This window comes from Phalacrocorax aristotelis, chromosome 10, assembly GCF_949628215.1.
Source record: "Phalacrocorax aristotelis chromosome 10, bGulAri2.1, whole genome shotgun sequence".
NCBI classification, from domain to species: domain Eukaryota; kingdom Metazoa; phylum Chordata; class Aves; order Suliformes; family Phalacrocoracidae; genus Phalacrocorax; species Phalacrocorax aristotelis.
In genome coordinates this window covers 2,742,718-2,763,569 of record NC_134285.1, presented here as the reverse complement: position 1 = coordinate 2,763,569, position 20,852 = coordinate 2,742,718, and the positions used below count along the sequence as shown (strand labels likewise).

The window sequence follows — 20,852 nt, the reverse complement described above, 5'->3', positions numbered from 1 at the left end:
CCATGACACCGCCGCGCCCTCCGCCTTCTCCATTGGCTGTCCCCGTCGCCGTAGCAACAAGCAGCTTGGAGGCGGGTGCGGGCAAGCCGGCGTTCCCCAATCCAACGCGTCCTCGGGGCGGATCCGCGCTCTGACTGGTTACCGGCGGTGTGCGGTAACAGAGGGGCGGGCTGTTCCCCTCCGCTACCGCCTCGGGTTTCCCTACGCAATGGGGAGACCCGCCTCCTCATTGGCTGCTGCCGTTGCCCCGGCGACGGGAGGACGCGGCGCGGCCTAGCGAGGGGCGCTGCGGGGAGTGCCCGGCGCCATGGCGGAGGCCGCGGCCCTGCTGACCAAGGAGCCGGCCCCGCAGGGCGTTCCCGCCTCCGAGCTGCCCATGAAGGTGTACGAGGTGCCTCTGAACACGGGGCCCGACTCCTCCAGCGGCCTGGCCACGGCTGGCTTCCGCACCGCCAAGTACCTGATCCCCGAGTGGCACCAGAGCAACTCTGATCTGTACCTCAAGGCCTCCGTCTGCTGCGAGCAGGCTGAGCGCGGCCGTGCCGAGGCCAAGGAGCTCGCCCAGTGTGCCGCTGCCAGCGCCCAGCGCGCCCAGCAGCACTCTGTGGCCACCCTGGGCCGGCGCCTGCAAGACGTACACTTCTGGAAAACCGAGCTCCAGAAGGAGATTGAGGATCTCGATGCTGAGACCGGCCTGCTGGCAGCCCAGCAGCTGCGGCTGGAAAGGGCGCTTGACGCCACCGAGGTGCCCTATACCATCGCCACCGATAACCTGCAGTGCCGGGAGAGGCGGCAACCCCCGGACCTGGTCAGTGATGAGGTGGAGAGAGAGTTGCTGAAGGTGAGCAGGACATTAGGACGTGAAGGGTCGTTGGCAGCCCCTCTCTTAGTGCCGCTCTGGTCTCTAAAATGGTGAACGGCTTGGTCAGTAGGTGATAACTGCAGCTCATGACGGTATCTTCTGGCAGTGCACAGAGGCCTAGTGCCCCTTCCTGGCAGCCTGGACTATTTGCTGCTCCTAGGTTTAAGATGCGTTGTTTAAAATCCTTTGTTTAAAATCACATGAGTATGACTAAAGGAGACCAGATTCGCCCGCTCAGACCCGATCCAAACAAAATCAAGACAGGGATTTCCTGAACAAAGATGGGCACTCTATTGTGGCATTAAATTTCTTCCAGCCTCCGCTTGGCTTAAAGTCCCCTTGTCTCTGCAGGTTACACTTTAAAATGCAGTACCCAATAAACAGACTCTTCAGGACCAGTGAAATGCTCCTTCCCTGTTCCCCTGCTCAAACTGTCCAAATCTGGCAGCCTCTGCCATTACCTTTTACTACTGAGTCTGATGCCGTAGTCCTGCCAAGGTTCATGGCCGGGTGGTGATCCAACACCGTACTACAGTGTCTCAACACAAACCGTCATTTTAAACGTCCTGCAGGACAGCATAATGAACAGTTCAACGTAATCGTGTGACACCTGCATGACATGATAGCCCCAGGTAAGCGGAGGGCCACAGAGAGATGCAATTTTTGACAGCAAATGGTATTTTTGCTGTTTTTGACAATAAGCTTGAGACTCTGCTGAAATTTGCTTAATCCTTTTCCTCCCATAGAGGACTCTCTACTCCAGCTGATGCTTTGTCACTGAGATCCAATGCTGCATGTAGATTGCCTTCAAAGCTGGTGTGATTATTGTGGCTGCACATGTTGCAGAGAACAGATTCTGGGTCATTTTTCATTCTGCAATGATACATATTCTAGTGTCCCACAAATAAATTAATGATTATTTGCCTGCAGCCTCCAATATACCATGAAAGTTGATTCATGATGAGTTACTGATTAAACCAGATGATGATTATTTGTAGTTAGAAAAATATTGAAGAGACGTACATAGTTGATGGCATGATAGTATTTAGCAATATTTTAAATGGGAATTGTGTCAAATTGCTGAATTGTAATCCACATAAAAGAAATTGTTCCAGTCAGAAGTACAAACACGCGAGAGTTAGCATACAGGATGTTTCAGGGTGTGAATTGTTGTAAAGTTCAGATTGCAGAAAACAAATTCTTTTCATCATCTGCCGATGTTTTAGAGAAATCGTGAAATATAAGATTTACCCCTCAAAAAATAATTTTCTAGCAGGATTTCTCACTGGTTTTCTTCCCTCCTGATCTCAGAGAATAGTTTGTTCATTGCTCAGAAGTCCAGCAGCTGCTGCTGCTGCTAATCCTTCACCTGAAATTGTGATTGTGTGCTTGTGACGACAGACCGTCAACAGCCAAGTAGGATGTCATTGGAAAAGAATGATGTGAGTTCAGATGAGGCGTGTATACCGGCACCAGATGGACTCTTGAGAAATGAAGATTTTGTTGCCATGCCAATGACCTTTGCAGTGCAGAAGGAAGAGAAGTACATAATATCAGAGGAAATCCTTCCCGTTTTCACAGAGGAATGGATTTTATGGCACAAATGTTTGCAAATAGATGTTAAAATGTGCCCTCTGTGGCTTTGCCAGCTCCATAGGCTGCAGCTATACTCTATACATCTTTCACTGCAAGAAATCAGATGGTACCTTGTATTTCTTACTCTCTCCAAAACTGACTAATAATTCTTGACACTTAGAGCTGCTCTTCCATGAATTCCGGCTGTTCACTGTGCAGATTTCCAAGTTAATGGCCCAGTTCACTGGTAGCTCTGTGTTAGAAGGTTTGCTTATTTGGAGGAGTTATGCAAATTTTTTCACTAAAGCATTGACTTTTTCTGAGCGTTGCTTCCTTGCCCAGTCGCTTTCTAACCTTGGCTCTTTAGAAATGGTAACGCAAGGGGGATCAGGAGTAATTTATTCTCTTCCCATGGAAAAACTGAGAAAAAGAAAAAATAGTTTCCAGAAGACAGCTATGTTAGAAAACAGACATTCTTTTCCTTGCAGTTTAAATTACGCAGTTAATTGATATTCTAGGGCATTTTCCTTCCTTTGAAATCCTCCCTTTCCCACTAGCAGCCCAGGGTTGTGCTGGCGTCATGCTCTGGTATCTTTGCCACCTTCCTGCCAGGACAGGTGCGTGGGGGAATCTGCAGCTGGGGGAAGAGCGTGCCTGGACAAGGGACTGCCTTCCACATAGTCATGGAAAAGCTTTTCGTAGGACACAGGCTTTGTTCCTGCTTTCAGCTTTCTGCAGCAATGAAGACCATTGCCCAGTTCCCAGAGCATCCTGCCGAGATAACCGCCTTTCAGCAGCCCCTTGGCAGATGACATTTAAAGAGGCAACATCGAATGCACGTATACAAGCCGTTTTCAACCTCTGCATGTAATTGCACTTTCATTATCCTTTCAGTAGGCATCATTTCAGATGACTCACAAAGAAAACAGAAGTATCTCTGGTGAAGGTTTTATGCATCCAGATAAGATTTGGGGTTTTCCTATTTTTTTGGCAAATCATCTGTTTCTTTTATGGCATTTTGGTTCCAACTCATCTGTCCTATTTGCTTTGCAGCATGGAGTCGTATTTAGATCACCAAATAGCCCCTGCTGGAATGAGGGATGAGGGTATTAAGTGAAAGCTCCTCACATGTGTAGTAAAATCAGCTGTTACTCAGAAGTTCATTGACTCCAGTTAACAGCATATTAATCTTTCCTTAAAACAGTTCTGCTTAAGAAAAGGAAGCTGAAAGACACAATTGTTTTTCCAATAAAGAAGGATCCTTGATGACTAAAAAGAAGATAAAATCTCTCAAGTAGAATAATTTTCTGTCTTTGTGCTGCTGTGTTGGAAATAGCTGAATTCAGAAAAAGCAGCACATGCATCTGTTTTATATGAGGTTTTTGCCTTCCATAACCCATATGACATCTCTGAATCCCCTCTGCATCAGTTTAATGACAGTTTAGTATGTTTGTGTGCATGCATTTAATATTGAAAATATAAGCCCTAGCAAAGGCCTTGCCACGTGCTGGTATACTGTCAATAAACCATGTTTCAGCTGCATATATATTGCATTTCAAGGTTATTTCCACATGTACAGTGTCCAGACTCATCGAGTGCCAGATATGACCATGGAATAAAAGGATGTACTTACATTTATGCCATTTTTTTTACCCTAGACTCAGAGTGTTGATTTGTTGTGTGTTTGCTTCAACAATGAAGTCAGCCCCAGCTATTCCCTGATGCTGAAGGCAAAGGCATTAGCCAAGATCCTGTCAACTGTGTAAAACTAAAGTTTAAAAAAGTGGAGAAAGGATACATGTGTATGTATTCCTGCCCACTGCAATGATGGGGCAAGGAAAACACCAGAATACCATTTCCGAACGCTGTGATCTGTGGCCTTGCCAAGTGAACCGGTGTGCAGCGGGGCAGTCCTGCACACAGACAACTCAGTTAAGAGTGCAGTGCTTATTTTCAACATCTGCAGATGGTGGATTTCGAAACGACTCTGGGAGACCAACAGGAAAAGGGCCAGTCGCAGAGCTGAGATTTTGAAGACTTGTTACCGGCTCTCACTTCCAGCGGTAATGAATAACTGTCTTCCTGTTACGTCCCGTTTGGGGGTCTAAATCGAGTGAGATCTCTAAGCTAACTTGCTTTCATTTGCTGTGCTGATGTGCGGGACATCTGTTGTCATGTTGTTACTGATGGATGGATGCGACTGGATTTGCAGTCAAGGGTGACCTCGCAGCCTCTCTCACGGGGTTCTGCCAGTTCCTCTTAGCTGCTCTCTCTCGCTGTGCCGTTCTGGCCGTGGGTGCTGTATTTAGGCATTGCTGACATCTGCAAGTCGCTGATGTAAAAAGACAGGCTGCAAAAAAAAAAAAAAAAGGAATTTGTAAATTCATGGAAGGCACAAACATCTGCTTCTAAACGTTTTCTTTGCACCATTAATTAGACACTTACAAAGTCATGAACTGGGATGGTTTTATCACTAGATTTGAGGAAAATCCAACTTTTGCATCATAAACATTAAATACCGTAATAAAATAAATGGCACGCTAAACTGTAAAATGTTCTCTCCGTGTTAATTGACAACCGTTTATAATAACAGAGGTTTATTATTATTATTAACTCTGGAGCAGACAGCTGAAAAGAAGCCAAGATCACTTCAGATTTGACAGTATTTCATTTTAATAGGCAGCACGTGAAGACATTTAGGGGAAAACTAAGGACAAAAAAAAGACATTTCATCCACCAAGTCCTCTCGCGAACTGAAGAAACACAAATCTCAGTTAATGTTGTCCTCTGAAGCAGAGATGCTGCTGGCTACTAAAACTCTTTCACATGCTTTTCCTCTCTTCTTGCAGACTGGGCCTTTGAATGAATTGCCAACCCAATTCTGTGCACACACTACGTAAAGGTCATCTGTTCCGCCACTTGCTAAAACCCAGATCTGCCCCCGGGATTTTAATGTGGCATCGCCCACATTTTTATGGCTGAAACGACAAAGTCCGGGAGAGCTGTGCTCCTGGCTGCAGCTCCCTCTGCCGTGGTTGTTGATGGAATTTACCCTCCAAAGAAAATGTGGAGGCGCAGACGTGGCGTTTTATGAGTCCTCCGCATGGCGTGTGAGATTGCCGGCTCCCGCTCCTCTGCCCGCAGCGCTAGCCCGCAGGCGTTCGGGCAGCGTGGGCTTTCTCCCACGTCCGTCCCACGAGCCAGCCACAGCTATGGCTGGGCAGCGGGCTGGATTGTACCGCGATGTCTAACAGCACAGCCAGGACTGAGCAACATAGATCAAAGGATCTCCATCTTCGGCCTAGTGCCGCAGCTCTTCCCAGCCCTACGATCTGACTTTTTAACTGTTTTAAAAGTTAAGAAAAATAATTTAGTAGGTGAGCGTTGAAAATCCAGTGTCATTTACACCTGTTTATTCCCTCTAACTACTCTTAGACTGTCATTAGTTAGGAGAACTGTATCTTCAGGTTTAAATGTCATATTTAACCTATGCGACGTGTAGGTTAGCGGTTGGATTCGATGATTTAAGGGTCTTTTCCAACCTTAACAATTCTATGATTCTATGATTCTATTATTTGAATTCATATCTCCTCAGCAAGGGATCCATCTTAAAATTTTCTTCTAGGTCATTCAACAAGGGAATTCTTTATTTTTGCATTATTTCACTCTTTCCACATGAGAGACCGTAATTGCTAAAGGAAGGCTTTTCTCATTTTAAGTTGTGCACGTGACTCACAGGAAAACAGTTGTCTCTTTATTTACATGGAGACTGGCCACCCAACACAAAACAGCATCAATTACTCTAAATGTAATTTCAACTGCTGGATCTTTCCAACCTTTTAAAATCCTGAATTTTCACTTTGACAGCTCAGCCGTTGTAATTCTTCCCCTCTGCAGAAAGTGAGTTTTAGTGCTCTCACAGTTTGTAAAATGATAACTTCAGCTTGGATTTATTTTAATTGTGCTCTTTTAGAGCCTTAAAAATAATATTTTCTTTCCAATCATGATTGTTCTTTTCCATTTAGAATAAAATCATCTTTTTGTGGTCCCTGTTGGTTTTGTATGTTGGAGAAGCTGACACTGCTGGGATATATGCACTCATTTATTTGTCAAAAACAGTACAAGGATCAACGAGTGCCAGCAGTATTCTGGGAATAAAGTTTGTTAGTAAGCATATACTCCCTCAGCTGTCGTTGGATGACTGTCATTGATGTAAACCAGCAAAATTAATTAGGAATTTTTCATATACAAAAGCTCTTTTTAATATCTGAGCCTCAAATATTAAATTCCTTTACATAATAAGAAAGAAAATGCTCACTGGACTGACTTTATAATAATATGTCATCACCAGGTCAGTAAAGTCACTTCATAGAGCATTGATAGTTAATCCCTAAAGCAGCATTATTGTAGTCAAAAGTGAGCACCAGGTACTTCTTGTTCAACATGAGATTATTAGAAAGTGTGGTCTTATTTGGTTTGATCACATTTGTGTCGAACATTCCTGCTGAAACCAGCTCGAGCTGAAACTTGAGGCATCGGATCCATTAGCAAGGTGAGGCAAAGCTTCGTGGCTCTGAGCGGTCACTGGCTCGCAACTCAGAGGAAATGAACCCCTCAAACAACATTGCGTGTTGGAGGTGATTCTGCAGTCCTCGATACTGCGCATCACCAGAGGCAAAATGAGTTCTAGAAGAAATAGATTTAATGAAAAACTCTAAGTGTCGCTGGGTTTATATTACGACAGCTTTCCTATACCTGCTGAAGCAGACAATAGCTGTTTAAATCATAGAGTAGTAACTTCTGCTTTTAGTTAATACAAAGCATCCGAAGGAGGCAGGCCAGCACAAGACTATGATACTGCCACTCCTTGCTGTTAAATAGCACCTTATCACCATACGTCAGACAAACTGTATCTCTGGAGGTCTGCAGGAATCTGATGGGAAGCCTCTGCCTTGCAGGCAGATAAAACACTACAGAGCAAAGCAGTGCGCTCTGAAGGTATCTGCGAGGGCTGGGCAGCTTCTGGAAGGCAGTGTCTTGGCAGAGAAGCTGCTCTACTGTATCACAGCCCTGTGCAAGGCAGCAGCCTGTGACATCTGCCGTTGTGCTTGCAGGGCAGGCAGTGTCCTGCTCGGTTTTAAAATGGCACCTTGTGTTTGTGCAAGGCAGGGACTCTGGTCTCCTGCTGAGCATGATGCCGTTGCCTAATTTTTCCTGTGCAAGTAACTCGGATATTCTGTTTAATCTGATAGAACATAGACATTTTCATAGAACAGACATGCAATATGAAAATTATGAATCCCCAGGCTTTAGAAGTGTTCCAAGTATTGCTGCCACCTTAGACTTAGAGCTGAGTTACCTCAGTATCGGCTCACTCCTCAGAAAATCACGTCTTGCGATAATAGGGTAAGAGTGGGTAATGAGTGGAAGATTTAAGCTTTTATCCGCAACGACTGAAATCAAATTGCTCTACAGGATAGTATGTTCCGCTCTGGATATCACAGAAGTCTCAATGTTTTTGTCTAGGAAACTGAACTCATCAGAAATATCCAGGAGCTTTTGAAAAGGACTTTGATGCAAGCTGGTAACCAGATGCGGTAAGACATTTTTCACGATACCTTAGTAGCTAATTTATATAGCCAAAGGATTCCTGGCATATAGGGGTACAGTGCCCAGTGATAAAGATCTTACCAGGCTTATGAGCCCTGTGAATTCCATTTAAACATGAAAAGAGGTACTTGGTGATGAAACTTCAGGGTTTTCAAGTAGGGTAAGATAAAAGAAGGGCCATGCCCTAAAACCATGCTTTAGATTTTCAGTCCTGGTTTCCAGTATGTGTATTCAGTTCTCTAATTTTCCAACGCTGAACTTAAGTGCAATAAAAGTATTATCCGGATAGCACCCTACCTGTTGCACCTTGTGATATATTTGTAGTGTAGGCTTTTTTAAAATGATTCATCTGATCAAAGGACCCTTTCAAGATGAGTTTGTTGCCGCCAGATGTCAGTGTGAACTTAAAATATGAACCTTCACTCTACCTTCTGTATCAGTATGGATGCTCATTGCATTTCAGAAGGAACATTTGCTTTAAATTTCTAGCAAGCCCGTTGGAAAGATGTTATCTGAATCCTGAGGTGCATTAATATGAAGGGGTTAAGGGCTGGAAACCTTGATATTTTAGTTTTTACAGTTTTGTAATCTGCTTCAATTTGTGTTATTCTACCAGATAAAATGAATTATTGTTTTTAGAAAGAATGTCTATAAATACACAATAATTTAAAGTAGTTGTGTTACCTCAGAGTATGAGAGGAGTCTACTGAGTTTAGGCTTCGCTTTTTGTAATTGTTTTAATGTGGTTTTAGTACCATATAGGACCATCGTTCAGTATTATTGGCCAGCAGTCTTTTTAATTCCTTAGGTGAGAGTGACATCTGGTGTTAACACTTGATAACGACCCACTGTCTTTTGTAATCTGAAGTTATTTTAATTAATTAGGTGACATTTGACTCATTTAATTGTCAATAAAGCAGAGTTTTAACTCTGAATATCATTGTTCTTGTATCTTCCAAGGACAAATTACTCTGTCTGCATGCTATAGTCTTTGAAAGGCTAGAAGGGAGGGCTCGGAGAATGATATAAGGTCACTTTATGGTGGTCTTAAATTTGAGTCATGCTCAATATACTAGTGAAAGAGGAGGATGGGTTTCTGCTAGCACTCCGTGATGTCTTATCATGGGAAGAGTGTTTGTTGGGCAATTCTCCTACCTGTTCTGCCCATAATAACTGCAGCTGTCACCACTATTGAAAAAATCCTCTGTGTTTTAGGATTATTATGTAAAATCCAAAGTCCAACAACTCTTTCGTCCCTGGCTATAACAGGTCTAAGCCTTCAGTAGGCACAGAACAGTACTAAGGTCTAGGGTAGTGGTTAACACATTAGGCTTACTGTTCTTCTAGCAGATATTTGTAGGAGAAAGAGTTTGGTTAGGATTTTTAAGATAACCAGGAAGGTTTGTGTTGTCATTGCCCTTTGAAAGACAAAGACTTAGAGCCTAGCTTCACAAATGTCTGTGATAGTTTCATTAATTGTGTTGTTTTCCACTAACAGTGTGTGATAATAATGACTTTTCAGGTTAAATCGAGATCACAAAGAGGTTTGTGAAATGGACTGGTCAGACAAGGTTGAAACGTACAACATCGATGATCAATGTGGACGATACAGTAACCAGAGCACCAACATCCAGTTCCATCCTAGTTCAGTGAAGTTTGAAGAGAGGTGAGTAGTTATGGCCATTATCATCCACAAATACCCCTGGAAAGGTACATTCCATCCTTTGTGTCAGTGAAAGCTGTAGCACTGAATTAAAGGTGTGATGGCTGCTTCTTTGGACATACAATGCCATAACTTTAAAATAGTTACATAGATAACAAAGGTAGAGCTACCATCTCAGCACGGCATACCACTGATGGCAAAGTTGGTTCGCTATATGCAAACTGAGCTTGTAGAAGTTTTTCTTGGAAATGAATGGCTTTATACTTTTAAAGGCTGATCTAAATCCTATTGAGACTTACCGTTTGACATCAGCAGGCGTGCCATCCTTCGGGAAAGGCAAGTGCTGCTTCCTGTACACAGAGAGGGTTACTATTACAGTAAACCTTGCTGCTTCCCCCTCCCCTTTCAGGCAGTGTTCATATGATGCAGCGTCCAGTGCTGCTCTGTAGTTCCTTCTGCTGTTCAACATGGCAAAGTACAACCAGAGATCTTGTTTCTTTTTGTTCAAAGTAGACACGGACTGTAAAGCTTGAATATACTCGTGCTTATTTGCTAGTGACTTAACTGCTTGTGGCTGCACAAAAAGTATGTGTATTTTTCCCGTAGCAGTATTAGCTGAAATGGAAGAACTTTGGATGATTTTTGTGTCGTGTATTACTTCCCTCAGAAGCCACAAGATGAGTGAGAGTTTATTCATTTTTTTGAAGGATTAGTCTTTTTCCTTTACAGTAAGCCTAGACTGCGTGCAACAGCAAAATCAAGGTTGACAACACTTTTGCAGGGAGAGAATCAGCTTCAGATTGTCTTCTTAAGTGCAACTTGAACAAAAGAGCAAGGTTCCTATTTGTTTCCATTCACCTCTCCTTCCAGTGCCTCAACACCGGAGACATGGGCCAAGTTCAGTCATGACAACATCTATAGGGCAGAACGCAAAAAACTGGCTTCCATCAGTCTTCGTGCCTTGATTGACAATATTCTTCACGACGTGTCTGAGGACCTGAGGATGCAATGTGCTGCTGTTAACGAGGCTTTCGCCAAACGCTGCGAGGAGCTGGATGACACAAAACACAAACTAGAGTATCATTTGAAAAATGTAAGTGTTACATTTTGAATGCTGGCTACAGGCATGAGAGTCCCTTTTGAGGAGATCACAGTAGATTTATCCTCTAGAAAAAAATGTCTTGGTCCATGTCAGTTCATCAAACACTATTTTATGTCAGCTTAGTATCTGATAAGAGTCTTCAGAGCTGGATAGTAGCTCCAATTCAGCCTTTTCTGCTAGCTGTTGTGCTTCTCTAAACAAGAAATGGACTGAAATATGAAGAAAATGAAACACTTTCTTCCATGTCTTCCTGAACTCAAACCTAAAACTGTGTGATGAAGGAGCTGATCTTTGGGCCAGGGTTCCCAGTCTAGCCTGGTTATCACTTTTATGGCATGAAAGCCATGCTGGGCTGCAGCGGTATCAGCAGGTCCGTGGAAGTGACAAGAGGTGTCTTCAGCCTCTGCCCCTTCTCCAGTGCGGAGCAGCTCCTGCTTCTGCGTTAGGATACTGGGAAGTGTGGAAAAAACCGTCATTCCTTAGCACCTGTTGGGTAATGCCAGCTGGCTAGACTTTATTTTATGCCTGTGTGTCGGTGGTTCTGAGGGAGGTGGGATTCAGAAATTCCTTGTCTTTTCCATTTTCTTCACTAATGCCAGAAATCCACGCGTTTCCAAGCTGATCAGTGGTTCTGAAGCTTATCCAAAATAACTTGAATTTTTCTTTGATAATTTATAGCTAAAAATTTACAATTAAAAGCAATTTGTGGAGGTGGGATGTGTTGTCAGGAGACATGCAAGGGTTTTGAACAGGCTGCAGAATATTTTCTGCTCCTTTTTAGACCGAAGATCAGCGTCTTGGTGTAGCAGTAGAAATAGAGGCCAAAAGCACCTTTGTACTTCTATTTCTTCTATATTCTGGCCAAACAGGAGGTCAAAACTATAACGGATTCACTAGGACCAGGAAGACATGTATAGCATGCACAGAGATAATGTGTATTGTTTTCTAAACTGTTCTTTTTCTTGGGTATCCTCTTCAGATCCTTAAGGAGATCGGGGATCAAGAAGCTAACATTGCTGCTCTCAAACAAGCTATCAAAGACAAAGAAGCCCCGATGAAAGTTGCTCAAACAAGGCTGTATGGCAGGTCTTTTAGGCCCAACGTAGAGCTCTGCAGAGATGAAGCACAATTCAGGTAAACACTATTAAACAAGTCCTCCAAGGTGTCCGTTCTATCCAGAAGTGACATTAGACGGTTTTCACACTTTTTATTGGCCACACATAGCCTTTAGCTTTTATTTCTAGGTTTGATTCTGATCAAAGTCAGAAATAACTCGATTGGCTGAAATCACTGTGAGGAAAATATCATTTTAACCTAGCGTATTGACAAAGAGAAAACCTATAGACTCAGCTCTGCCTTTTGTCTCTACATTTTCTTCTGTGAACCGTGTGGTTTCATTTTGATTTAGGTGATGAAAAAAATCTGACAGCATGTGGATCATCTGCAACCCTCTCTTAGCCAAAGTTCACCACTAGGTGGACTATGTGCCGAATGAATTATGCCGCAAGTGCTGCGAATGTAAACGGGCTGCACACATGCATAGTCTGAGACAAGTCGTCAGTACTACAAAGCATTAGGCTGGTGGCATTTATTTTCGGTAATAATCCATTTTGAAAGTGGAGGTCAACAAATCCTTTCAAATTAAAGGTCTGAGTGTCACATTTGTCAGTTTTGATCTCATTATAAGCTTTGCAATTGATTCTCCTCCTTCACATTTTCCTACCCTTAGGAAAAGTGGGGAATCAGCTTTTGCAGGCTTACAATACCCTCGTAGCAAAGGTGCCTACCATCGAAAGCCAGTGTGCTGTTCTTTGTACAGTGAGGAAGAAGTTATAGTTAATCCAAATGCTTTATACCGCCTCAGGCAGACTCATTTAAGGTCCTGGTTCAGCAAACCATCCCTGTGCGAGCTTTTTAGCGTGTACATTGCCCTTAATGGGATTTAAGGACACACGCAAGTCCTTTGCTGAATGGGCATGTGTTTAATTGCCGGGCTTATACTGTTTGTAGTTACCCAGTTTGCGTAGCACACAGGGATCTTGTTTTCCCAGGGATTAAATATGTGCCTTCTCTGCAGGCAGATTGCCGTAAAGCACCTTACCCTCACCGACTTTCAGATGAAATGATGTGCTGCTTTAAAAATGGTTTGCTGCTTTTTCTAAAATGGTGTGCTGCTGCTTCTTTAAAAGCTGGCGTGCTTTGAAAGCAAAGGCTGTTTTCTGGTCTCTGGTGCAAGTATCATCTCTAATACTTGAGTTTTATACCAGTGAACAGGTATCAAAAAACAGGCTTAACAAAACCCAGATCCAGTCAAACTGGGTGACTTACCAAACAACTTTTGTCCTATAATTCTCAGTACAAGTGTCTTACAGAGTGGGAGAAGGTGAGGATGGATAGTTCCACTGTGCGCAGTGGCAAAAGCCATTCTTGGTACTAAACCATGGGAGACTTCTGTACAGAAGCTGTGAAAGTGAACTCTGCTTTTGACCAAGTGTGTAGGATCATACTGTGGTCCTTTGTTGTTATAATGATTCTGTAGCTGTTGATCTTCTTGATCAACATATAGCTGTGTCTTCTTGAACCCTGACTGGCTTCTGCTCTTTTTTTTATTACGTAATGTAATTCTCTTCAGGTTGATCAGTGAAACTGAAGAACTAACAGAATCCATTGAATCTCTGAAGAAAAAACTGCTGGAATCCGAACAGTTTCTGAGGAACCTTGAAGACACGCGGATGAATTTAGAAAAAGAAATAGCTGTGAAAACAAACAGTATTTTTATTGATAGGCAAAAGTGCATGGCCCATCGCACACGCTATCCCACTGTTCTTAAATTATCAGGTTACCAGTAGTAATCTCTGCACTGACTACGCAAAGTCTGGAAGAAAAATGTAGTCTAGAATCTTTCATATAAAATACCTGGATAATGTTATACCCAGAAGTTCTGTATTCACTGTTATTTTCCTCTGTTCTCCTCTATTTGGGGTAAAATGCATTAGTACGGTGGGCTTTGAGTCTTGCCTTTAAAAGTTCAGTCTGAGTACAGCTGTTCCTAGTGAGTTTAAAACACAGCTTAAAGATAATTCATTACATCTAGAATTTGTCTGTATCATACATGCATGATTGGCACAGTATGTGACATTTGGGCTTTTCACCCTACCAAGTGGATAAGTTGAGTGACTATTTATCGTGAATAATAATAATATACACAGATGTAGATATAACATTTATAGCTTTCTAGCATTTTCAGGCAGCCTGAAATGGGAGCAATAAAGCTGCTTGCCTGACAGAGGATCACATGGTCAGCAGGAAAACAGATGATAGACTTTTAAGCTGCTCAAACATTATTAGTTAAAAAAAAAGTTTGCACAGGTCAGATGACAGCCTGATTATTGGCAAAGCGGCTCCCAGTCCGTAACACTGGCTGAGGGAACCTGAAAATGAGTCCAAGGATTTTCAACCGTCAAGTCAATAAATTTTTTTCAGAAAAAAAACCCTAAACAGCTTGTGAATAGCAATTGTGACTTTCAGCTTAAGCACTTGGATGTTGAGTTGAGCTCATGATCTGTTCCAGCCATTCCCTGGAAGCAAGGCGTGTGTTTGAGCTATTACCCGTAATGGAGAACACCTCAGATTCATCTACGCCGGTAGAGTGCTGTAACAAATGTAATTCACCCATTAGCTTAGTAGGCCACTTGGTTAAATAGGTGACATGTCAGAAAAGGGTGAAAAGATGACACAGAATTGAATTCCATTATGGTTTCCTGTATTACAGATTTTTACTTTGAAAAAGCAGCTGATCAATGAGGGAGAAAAAAAACACCTCAAAAAGCAAAACACACAACGCCCCCCAGGCAGCACACGTTTCTGAATAGCCCTGCTCGGTTAACCAGAGCAGGAGAGGCCATTAGCCCAGCTGTTTTTCTCACAGCCAGCTATTTGCAGTATCTGAACTCAGGATGTGCAGAGCACTAGTCACCGATTGCCCTCCTGCTAAAAGCTACTACCATTTCTTTGAAAACCAGCTGCGTCAGTGAGGGCTCTTGACCCAAGCCTCTGTTTTACAGGTTTTGTGTTCGAGAGTTTTGTTTTGTTTTAATAGATTTCCTCTTCATTATTATAGTTTTATAGTCCAGTTGTTGAATCTTTATTAGAGAGAACTGGCATGCAGATTAAAACAAAATAAACACGGCTCTACTATGTTTTTCTGTGCACAGAACTTAAAATGGTTGCTACTAAAGATTATTTTTGTAGGCTGAAGACATTCTCCTACATTCTGCCTTTCTTAACATGCCTTCCCCACCTTTCTTCTTGGCAGCATATTCTAACCTGCTCTTCATGCTCAAATCTTGCAGCCTACTCGGTGGCTCACACACCTCGTGTGCAGCTATGCCACTGCACAGTGGGGTATAAAACTACCTTGAGCTGCACCAGAAGAATAAAAAAGCTCTACAGGGCGTTCCAGTATTCAGAGCTGTGGTGTTAAAAGGGCTTCAGTCATTTGGTCGCAACCTCTAGCCAGTGCTGCTTGTTTGGTGGCGTGTTCATCTCTAGGCGTACACATAAAATAGAGGGGAAAATAAGACAGTGAACCAGGCTTTAGACTAATGGGAATATTCACAGAAAACTTTCAGAAAGTACAGAAAGGAGCAACATGTTCAAATTGACCTTACTCACCAGGTAAAGGAAAAAACACGTGGCATCAAAGTGGAGTTTGGGTTGTGATTCTGGCAGATGGGATGAGGAGAACATGCAGCCCAGGCCCCAGAACTATCCTTTTGACTCAAGAGTTTTGCATTAGAGAAAGGAGACGAAAAGCGCTGTCGTCTTCTCTGAGGCTGTGCTGAGTACGAATAACCTTATGCCCCATATTGGGTTGTGAATGGAGCTTTCCCTAATTAAAGCCTATCAGTTTAATTGACCTTTGTGAACTAAATTAGTCTGCCCTTGCTTTAGGCCAATCAAGGAAAATCCTGCTCTGGTAAACCTCATACGTTGGCAGGAGTGTAATCACTGCCCTATTCACATGGTAATAGATGAATACAGCAAGTTGCAAGAGTGAGAATCAGATGGAATGGCTTCAAGTTTCAGTAATTATTTTTCCCTTAGTTACTGATAAAAAAAAATTAAAGCCACTGCTTTATGTTTTTATATTATTCTTTCATAATTCATTTTTAAGCTGAGGATTTACCAGGAGATATTTGAAAAGATGTTTCAGCTGGCTCTCGTGTGAGCCAGGGTCACAGGTGAGCTATAGCTTCCAGTTGTCTTGAGCGCTACCTGCTAATCTGTATGAAAAGGGTGGAATTTCTTGACTTCACTAGGATTTTTTTGTTTATTATCCTGAGAGATTTCTGGTTGTGAAGGCAAGGTTTAATTTCTGGAAAATCTGAGAGTTTTCTCATCTGCCTACAGGTAGCGGAAGAAATTAATGGTGTAATAAATGATACCTTCGCAATGTCTGGTACAGGGACTTCAGCAAAAACCAGGAGCGAAAACCCATTAAAAACTCATTTGTTACTTAAGAGCAGATGACGTTCTGCAAGGGGAGCGAAGGAGGTTGTAGAGAAATGGGAGTTAATATTTGTGTAGCCTTTTTGTCATTAATAATTTATTTTCTCTAAGGATGAAACTTAGAACAACTGTCTCATAATTTCAGCCTCGAACTGTGTCACAGGTCACTAAAAAATTTAGTACCAGAGTGGCAGGAGCCAGCCCTGGAATGCCCGGGTGAGATTTTTCAGAGGACTCTGTCTCTGCTTTTGGACCCCTGACACATGGTACAAACAATACCTGCTTAAAATATTGATCTTTATTTCAATCTGTATGGTAAATAGCCCCAAGGACAGCCAGTAACACCAGCTGCGTCTTAAAGAAGAGATCTGAACACAGGCAGTTTTTTCTATTGTTCTTCAGGATTGTGTTTGAGGTAATTTGCGGCGTAATTACAAAATAACCTGCAGAGAAGTGGAAATTATTTTAAAATCTTTTCCTGAGCAATTTTTCCACGTATTTTCTGGGCAGTCTCTCAGTTCTTCTGGCCCCTCTAAGTAAATTGCATCCCAGCATCAGTCTTAGAGGTAATAAGGGTCCCAGTAACAACTTTATGGCCATGTGCAGTGCTCGTTTTATTCCTAGGATGTGCGTGATAGCTAGGTCACACACTGGGTCCACGGCAGGCTGAGAACAGAGGCAATGGAGAACATTTCAAGAAGCACTTGGCCGACACCCTCAGAGATATGGTGTGAATTTGGGGTGTCCTGTGCAGGGACAGGAGTTGGGCTCATTGATCCTTGTGGGTCCCTTCCAGCTCAGGGCATTCAATGATTCAATGATCTAAAGCAGATCCAAAAATTCCTTGCACAAGGGTTGCTTGCAGGATCGTTGCAGGGTTGTTCACAAGGCTTGTTTCCATATACTAGATCCCCTTTTCTGTGTTCAGAGTGGCAGGATGGTCTTCATAGCATTGAGAAACAAATCCCAGCTGAGCAGGAATGAGGAGAACTGGCTGAAAAGGGAAAGGTCAGGGTGGCTGATATGTCCATGAACGAACAACCTGAGCTAGACTTGCCATTAATAGCATCATTGGATATTATTTAGTAACAAAGCAGCATTTGGTGAACATACTCATCTTGAAAGTTCCTTAAAATTTGTTTGGAAAAGAGCCATCTGCTATTTCTCCTTTGTCCTCCTGTTCAGAGTTTATATACATGAAGTTAACAGATACAAAACATTTCACGTTCCCAGGTACCCAGGCAGACTTTGACCAATCCACATTGTGAGCAAACTGTACTTTGATCCGTTGTCGTTCAAGCCATTAAACCAACGCTTAAGCCCTCAATTAACCAGAGAGGTTATGAAAGCCTGCAAGGGAGGTTGCCTTCAACACACAACCTCACGGCATCTGCTCACTCCAAGCCCCTTCATTACTAGAGGCTTTGGGCTCTCCCTTCTCTGGGCTCGTCACCAGGCAGATGAGAACTAATTTATCTCATCGAAAGCGTCTGCATCCAGAGCCTGCAAAGTAAGTCTGCCCGAAGAAAGGCTTCGGTGAAACGCCTACGTTTAGTGTGCTCAGAGGAACTGGCGTCAAGCCTCCTAACGTCTTCGCCGAGACTGAAACACTCATGACGCACCAGAGAGCTCATCCTTCGAGGTGCTGCGTGCCTTTAATTCCCACCACTTGCCTGTGCTCTCGGGGGGAGTGGCGGGAGCTCAGGATCGCATCCCGGCTGCACTCCCCTCTGAATGAGGGACAACTCTCTGGTCTTACCCTTCTGCAGGTGTGGAAGGCAGTTCTGTCTACCACAGCCTCATACAGGTTGAGATGGGGTGTACGGGGGGATGTTCTGTTTACTGTGACTTGTTACATGTGCCAGGCACGTGCGCTGGAGTCCTACAGGTTCCTTTTAAGCTTTCCTTAGAAGAAAAAATATAGGAGGATGGGAAGAGTAAGCAAGCTGAGTATTTAGGAGGACTAGGCATTAAGAAAATTCCTGTTTGAAGCAAGCCCATGTTGACAAGCGATTTTAGACACCTGGATCCTAAGACAATATTTCAATCCCATGTGTTTTGATTGGAACTGGGACAATGACACTTTTGCATCATCCATAGTAGTGCTGTGTTGTGAGGAACAGCCGCTGCAGTAATACCCTCTCCTGCAGAGAAGGGTTTTACCCCAAACACAACAGTAACAGCTCCAAGCTGGGGTTATGGAAGAGTGCCTCAGTTTGCCTGACGTGCAGGCCACGCCAGGAGACACCCTGCTTTGGCCACAGCTGCAGGAGTTAGCCTGTTTGCATGGAGCCTGTTGCCTGGAGATGCACAAGTGTGGCAATTTGGTGGAGAATTGTTCCTCTGGTTCCCCCATTTGCTTTTTTGCCCTTACGTCTTGCAATTCGGTCATATCGAACATGCCGTGTCTATGCATGTGATGTTTCTTTGTATATGGAGAGAAGCTTTATCTTTTTTCTTTAAATGCCTTTTATTATCTATCTGGAGAATGAGAAAAAGAAGCCAGTCCGTAAGTCAAGTCTCCATGGAAGAACAGCTATGCTCGTCTCAAATGCTGCACCCAGAGCTGCTTTGAGCGTGACTGCAGTTCTGACAGGCCCGACCACTCCGAAAGTAAAGCAGCAGCAGGAGAGGATGAAATCCTCAGGGAACGGGCCATAGGGGGTAAAAAAAAAAAAAAGATTTATTTTTAAAAGAAATAGGAAAAGGAAGTATTTTTAGTACTGATTCTTAGAGGATTTTTATCACCATAATGACAGAGAAGAAAAATTCAAAGAACTTTTCACATAGCCATGCGCAGTTAATCAAGAAGACCGACATGCCCACCAGAGGGTAATTTTGGAGAATTAGAAAACATTCTTCCAAAAAGGAAATAAATCTGAAGATGGGGACAAATTTCACTTATTTCTTTAAAATATTAATATTTCATCCTTTAAAAATTCAGAAAGTTGCCAGGGACCTTCCATGCCAGGGGTCAGAGATGTCTTTCAAATCAATGACTTTTAACTTCTACAAACCAAAGCAGCACCAAACCACCTGAGACATGCCCAGAAAGCACCCTGTCTCCGTTGCTCCATGGTCAGGGAAAGAGGAAACTGCAGCACAGCAAAGGCCGAAGCACGGCTCGCCTGGAAGGGAAGGGTAATTGCTACTGGAAAAAGAACAACTGCAATTTCCCTAATTATTATTAAATATTCCCAGTGCCTGCTGATTCCGCCTGGCTTTCCTGCGGGCACTGCCAGGAGCTGGTAGCCGTTGCCGATGCCTTACGGACAGCCGGAGGCCCACGGGTGGCAGTGAGCAGCTCTGATTCAGACTTGAGGCACCGAGAAGCCGGGGCTGAGGGAATCCATCCCCTTCCCGCTCAGCCTGCCTCATGCCGACACCACAAAGCGGAGGAAGAGCAGGCCTCTGAGCACCTCACACAGAAAACATCTGGGTTTTGCAGACTGAAATCGCTGCTAGCGCCGCTGCCCTTCCCAGCACTGGAAGCTTTCCTCTCCGCAAGTTTTAACGATCCTTTCGCCCTCATCTTTTCAATATTTCACACTTTTTCCACCAGCCTATGTATGAGTACACGCAGAGAGCCAGGAGATGGGTCACCAGCCTCCAGGAGAATGTCAACGAGCCAGTCAGCTGTCATTCCCCCAGCTCTCCCTCCTGCTCCTTGGTTTCAGATTAAATAGATATGACGTGCACAGGACTGTAGTACATTTTACTAGCGCAGCCCCAGCATGTGGACGATTACATCAGCTCCGCTGGCATTTAGTCGAGCCACGTTGTGCTCCCATGGATGTTCCCTGGCTGAGAACATTATCTGCAGGATGAGAGGGTACAGGACGTGGGCTCTCCTGAGCCAAGGCTCCTAGCATTTTATGACACCGGCTTTTGCCCAAGGATAAATTCAAATCTGTAAAACTGAAGGAGGGATCATAAAGCCTTGTAACTCCCATCCATACGAATCTGTCACAGGCTGCAGTCATGAAAGAGCTCTTAGGTCTCTGTTTACATATTTCAAAAGCTGTAAACAAAATACATCGTAGCAGCAAAACAAACCCAACCTGCAAGTCACCTGTGGTTTTGGTTTCACCGCCAAAGGACATCCACCTCCCGGTGGATGGAGCAGAGAGCAGCCAAGGGATGTAAAATCATCACTAAAGCTTTCTGGGTCAAAGCCAGGTCCCCTCCAGAGGGGGGAAAGGCAACCCACGTGTTGAAAAGTCCCGACCCACCAGTTGCTGCTGGAGAGAGGCCAGACTGGCAGCGCGGGTGAAGGCAGAGCATGTGTTCGGTGTGGGATGAGGAGGTGGGGAACCACCACCGTGACCCTTGGGCACGCAGAGTGCTCTGGGCAGGACTCGGCCAAGCCGTCCTCCCCAGGCGGGACATCTGCAGACACTCCCTGGCTGCTGTACCTGCGAGGCGCAGAATTTCCCTCCCGGATGGTGTGGGGCAAAGCAGAGCTGCGAGGAGGCAGGATTTGTGCCTCCTGGTCTCTTTCCCAACCTTACTTTCACACCTCTCCGTTG

At 43.9% G+C, this 20,852-nt stretch overlaps 1 protein-coding gene across 1 annotated transcript; it reads left to right on the top strand.

Annotated features, from left to right (window-relative positions):
- The first annotated feature begins 262 nt into the window (after window positions 1-262).
- TEKT4 (tektin 4) lies at window positions 263-15,031 on the top strand. The gene is made up of 6 exons (XM_075104702.1): window positions 263-841; window positions 7,964-8,034; window positions 9,570-9,713; window positions 10,581-10,803; window positions 11,792-11,946; window positions 13,445-15,031. Exons 1-6 carry the CDS (start codon window positions 308-310, stop codon window positions 13,659-13,661), a joined length of 1,344 nt encoding a protein of 447 aa, XP_074960803.1. The 5' UTR covers window positions 263-307; the 3' UTR covers window positions 13,662-15,031.
- The last annotated feature ends 5,821 nt before the right edge of the window (window positions 15,032-20,852 follow it).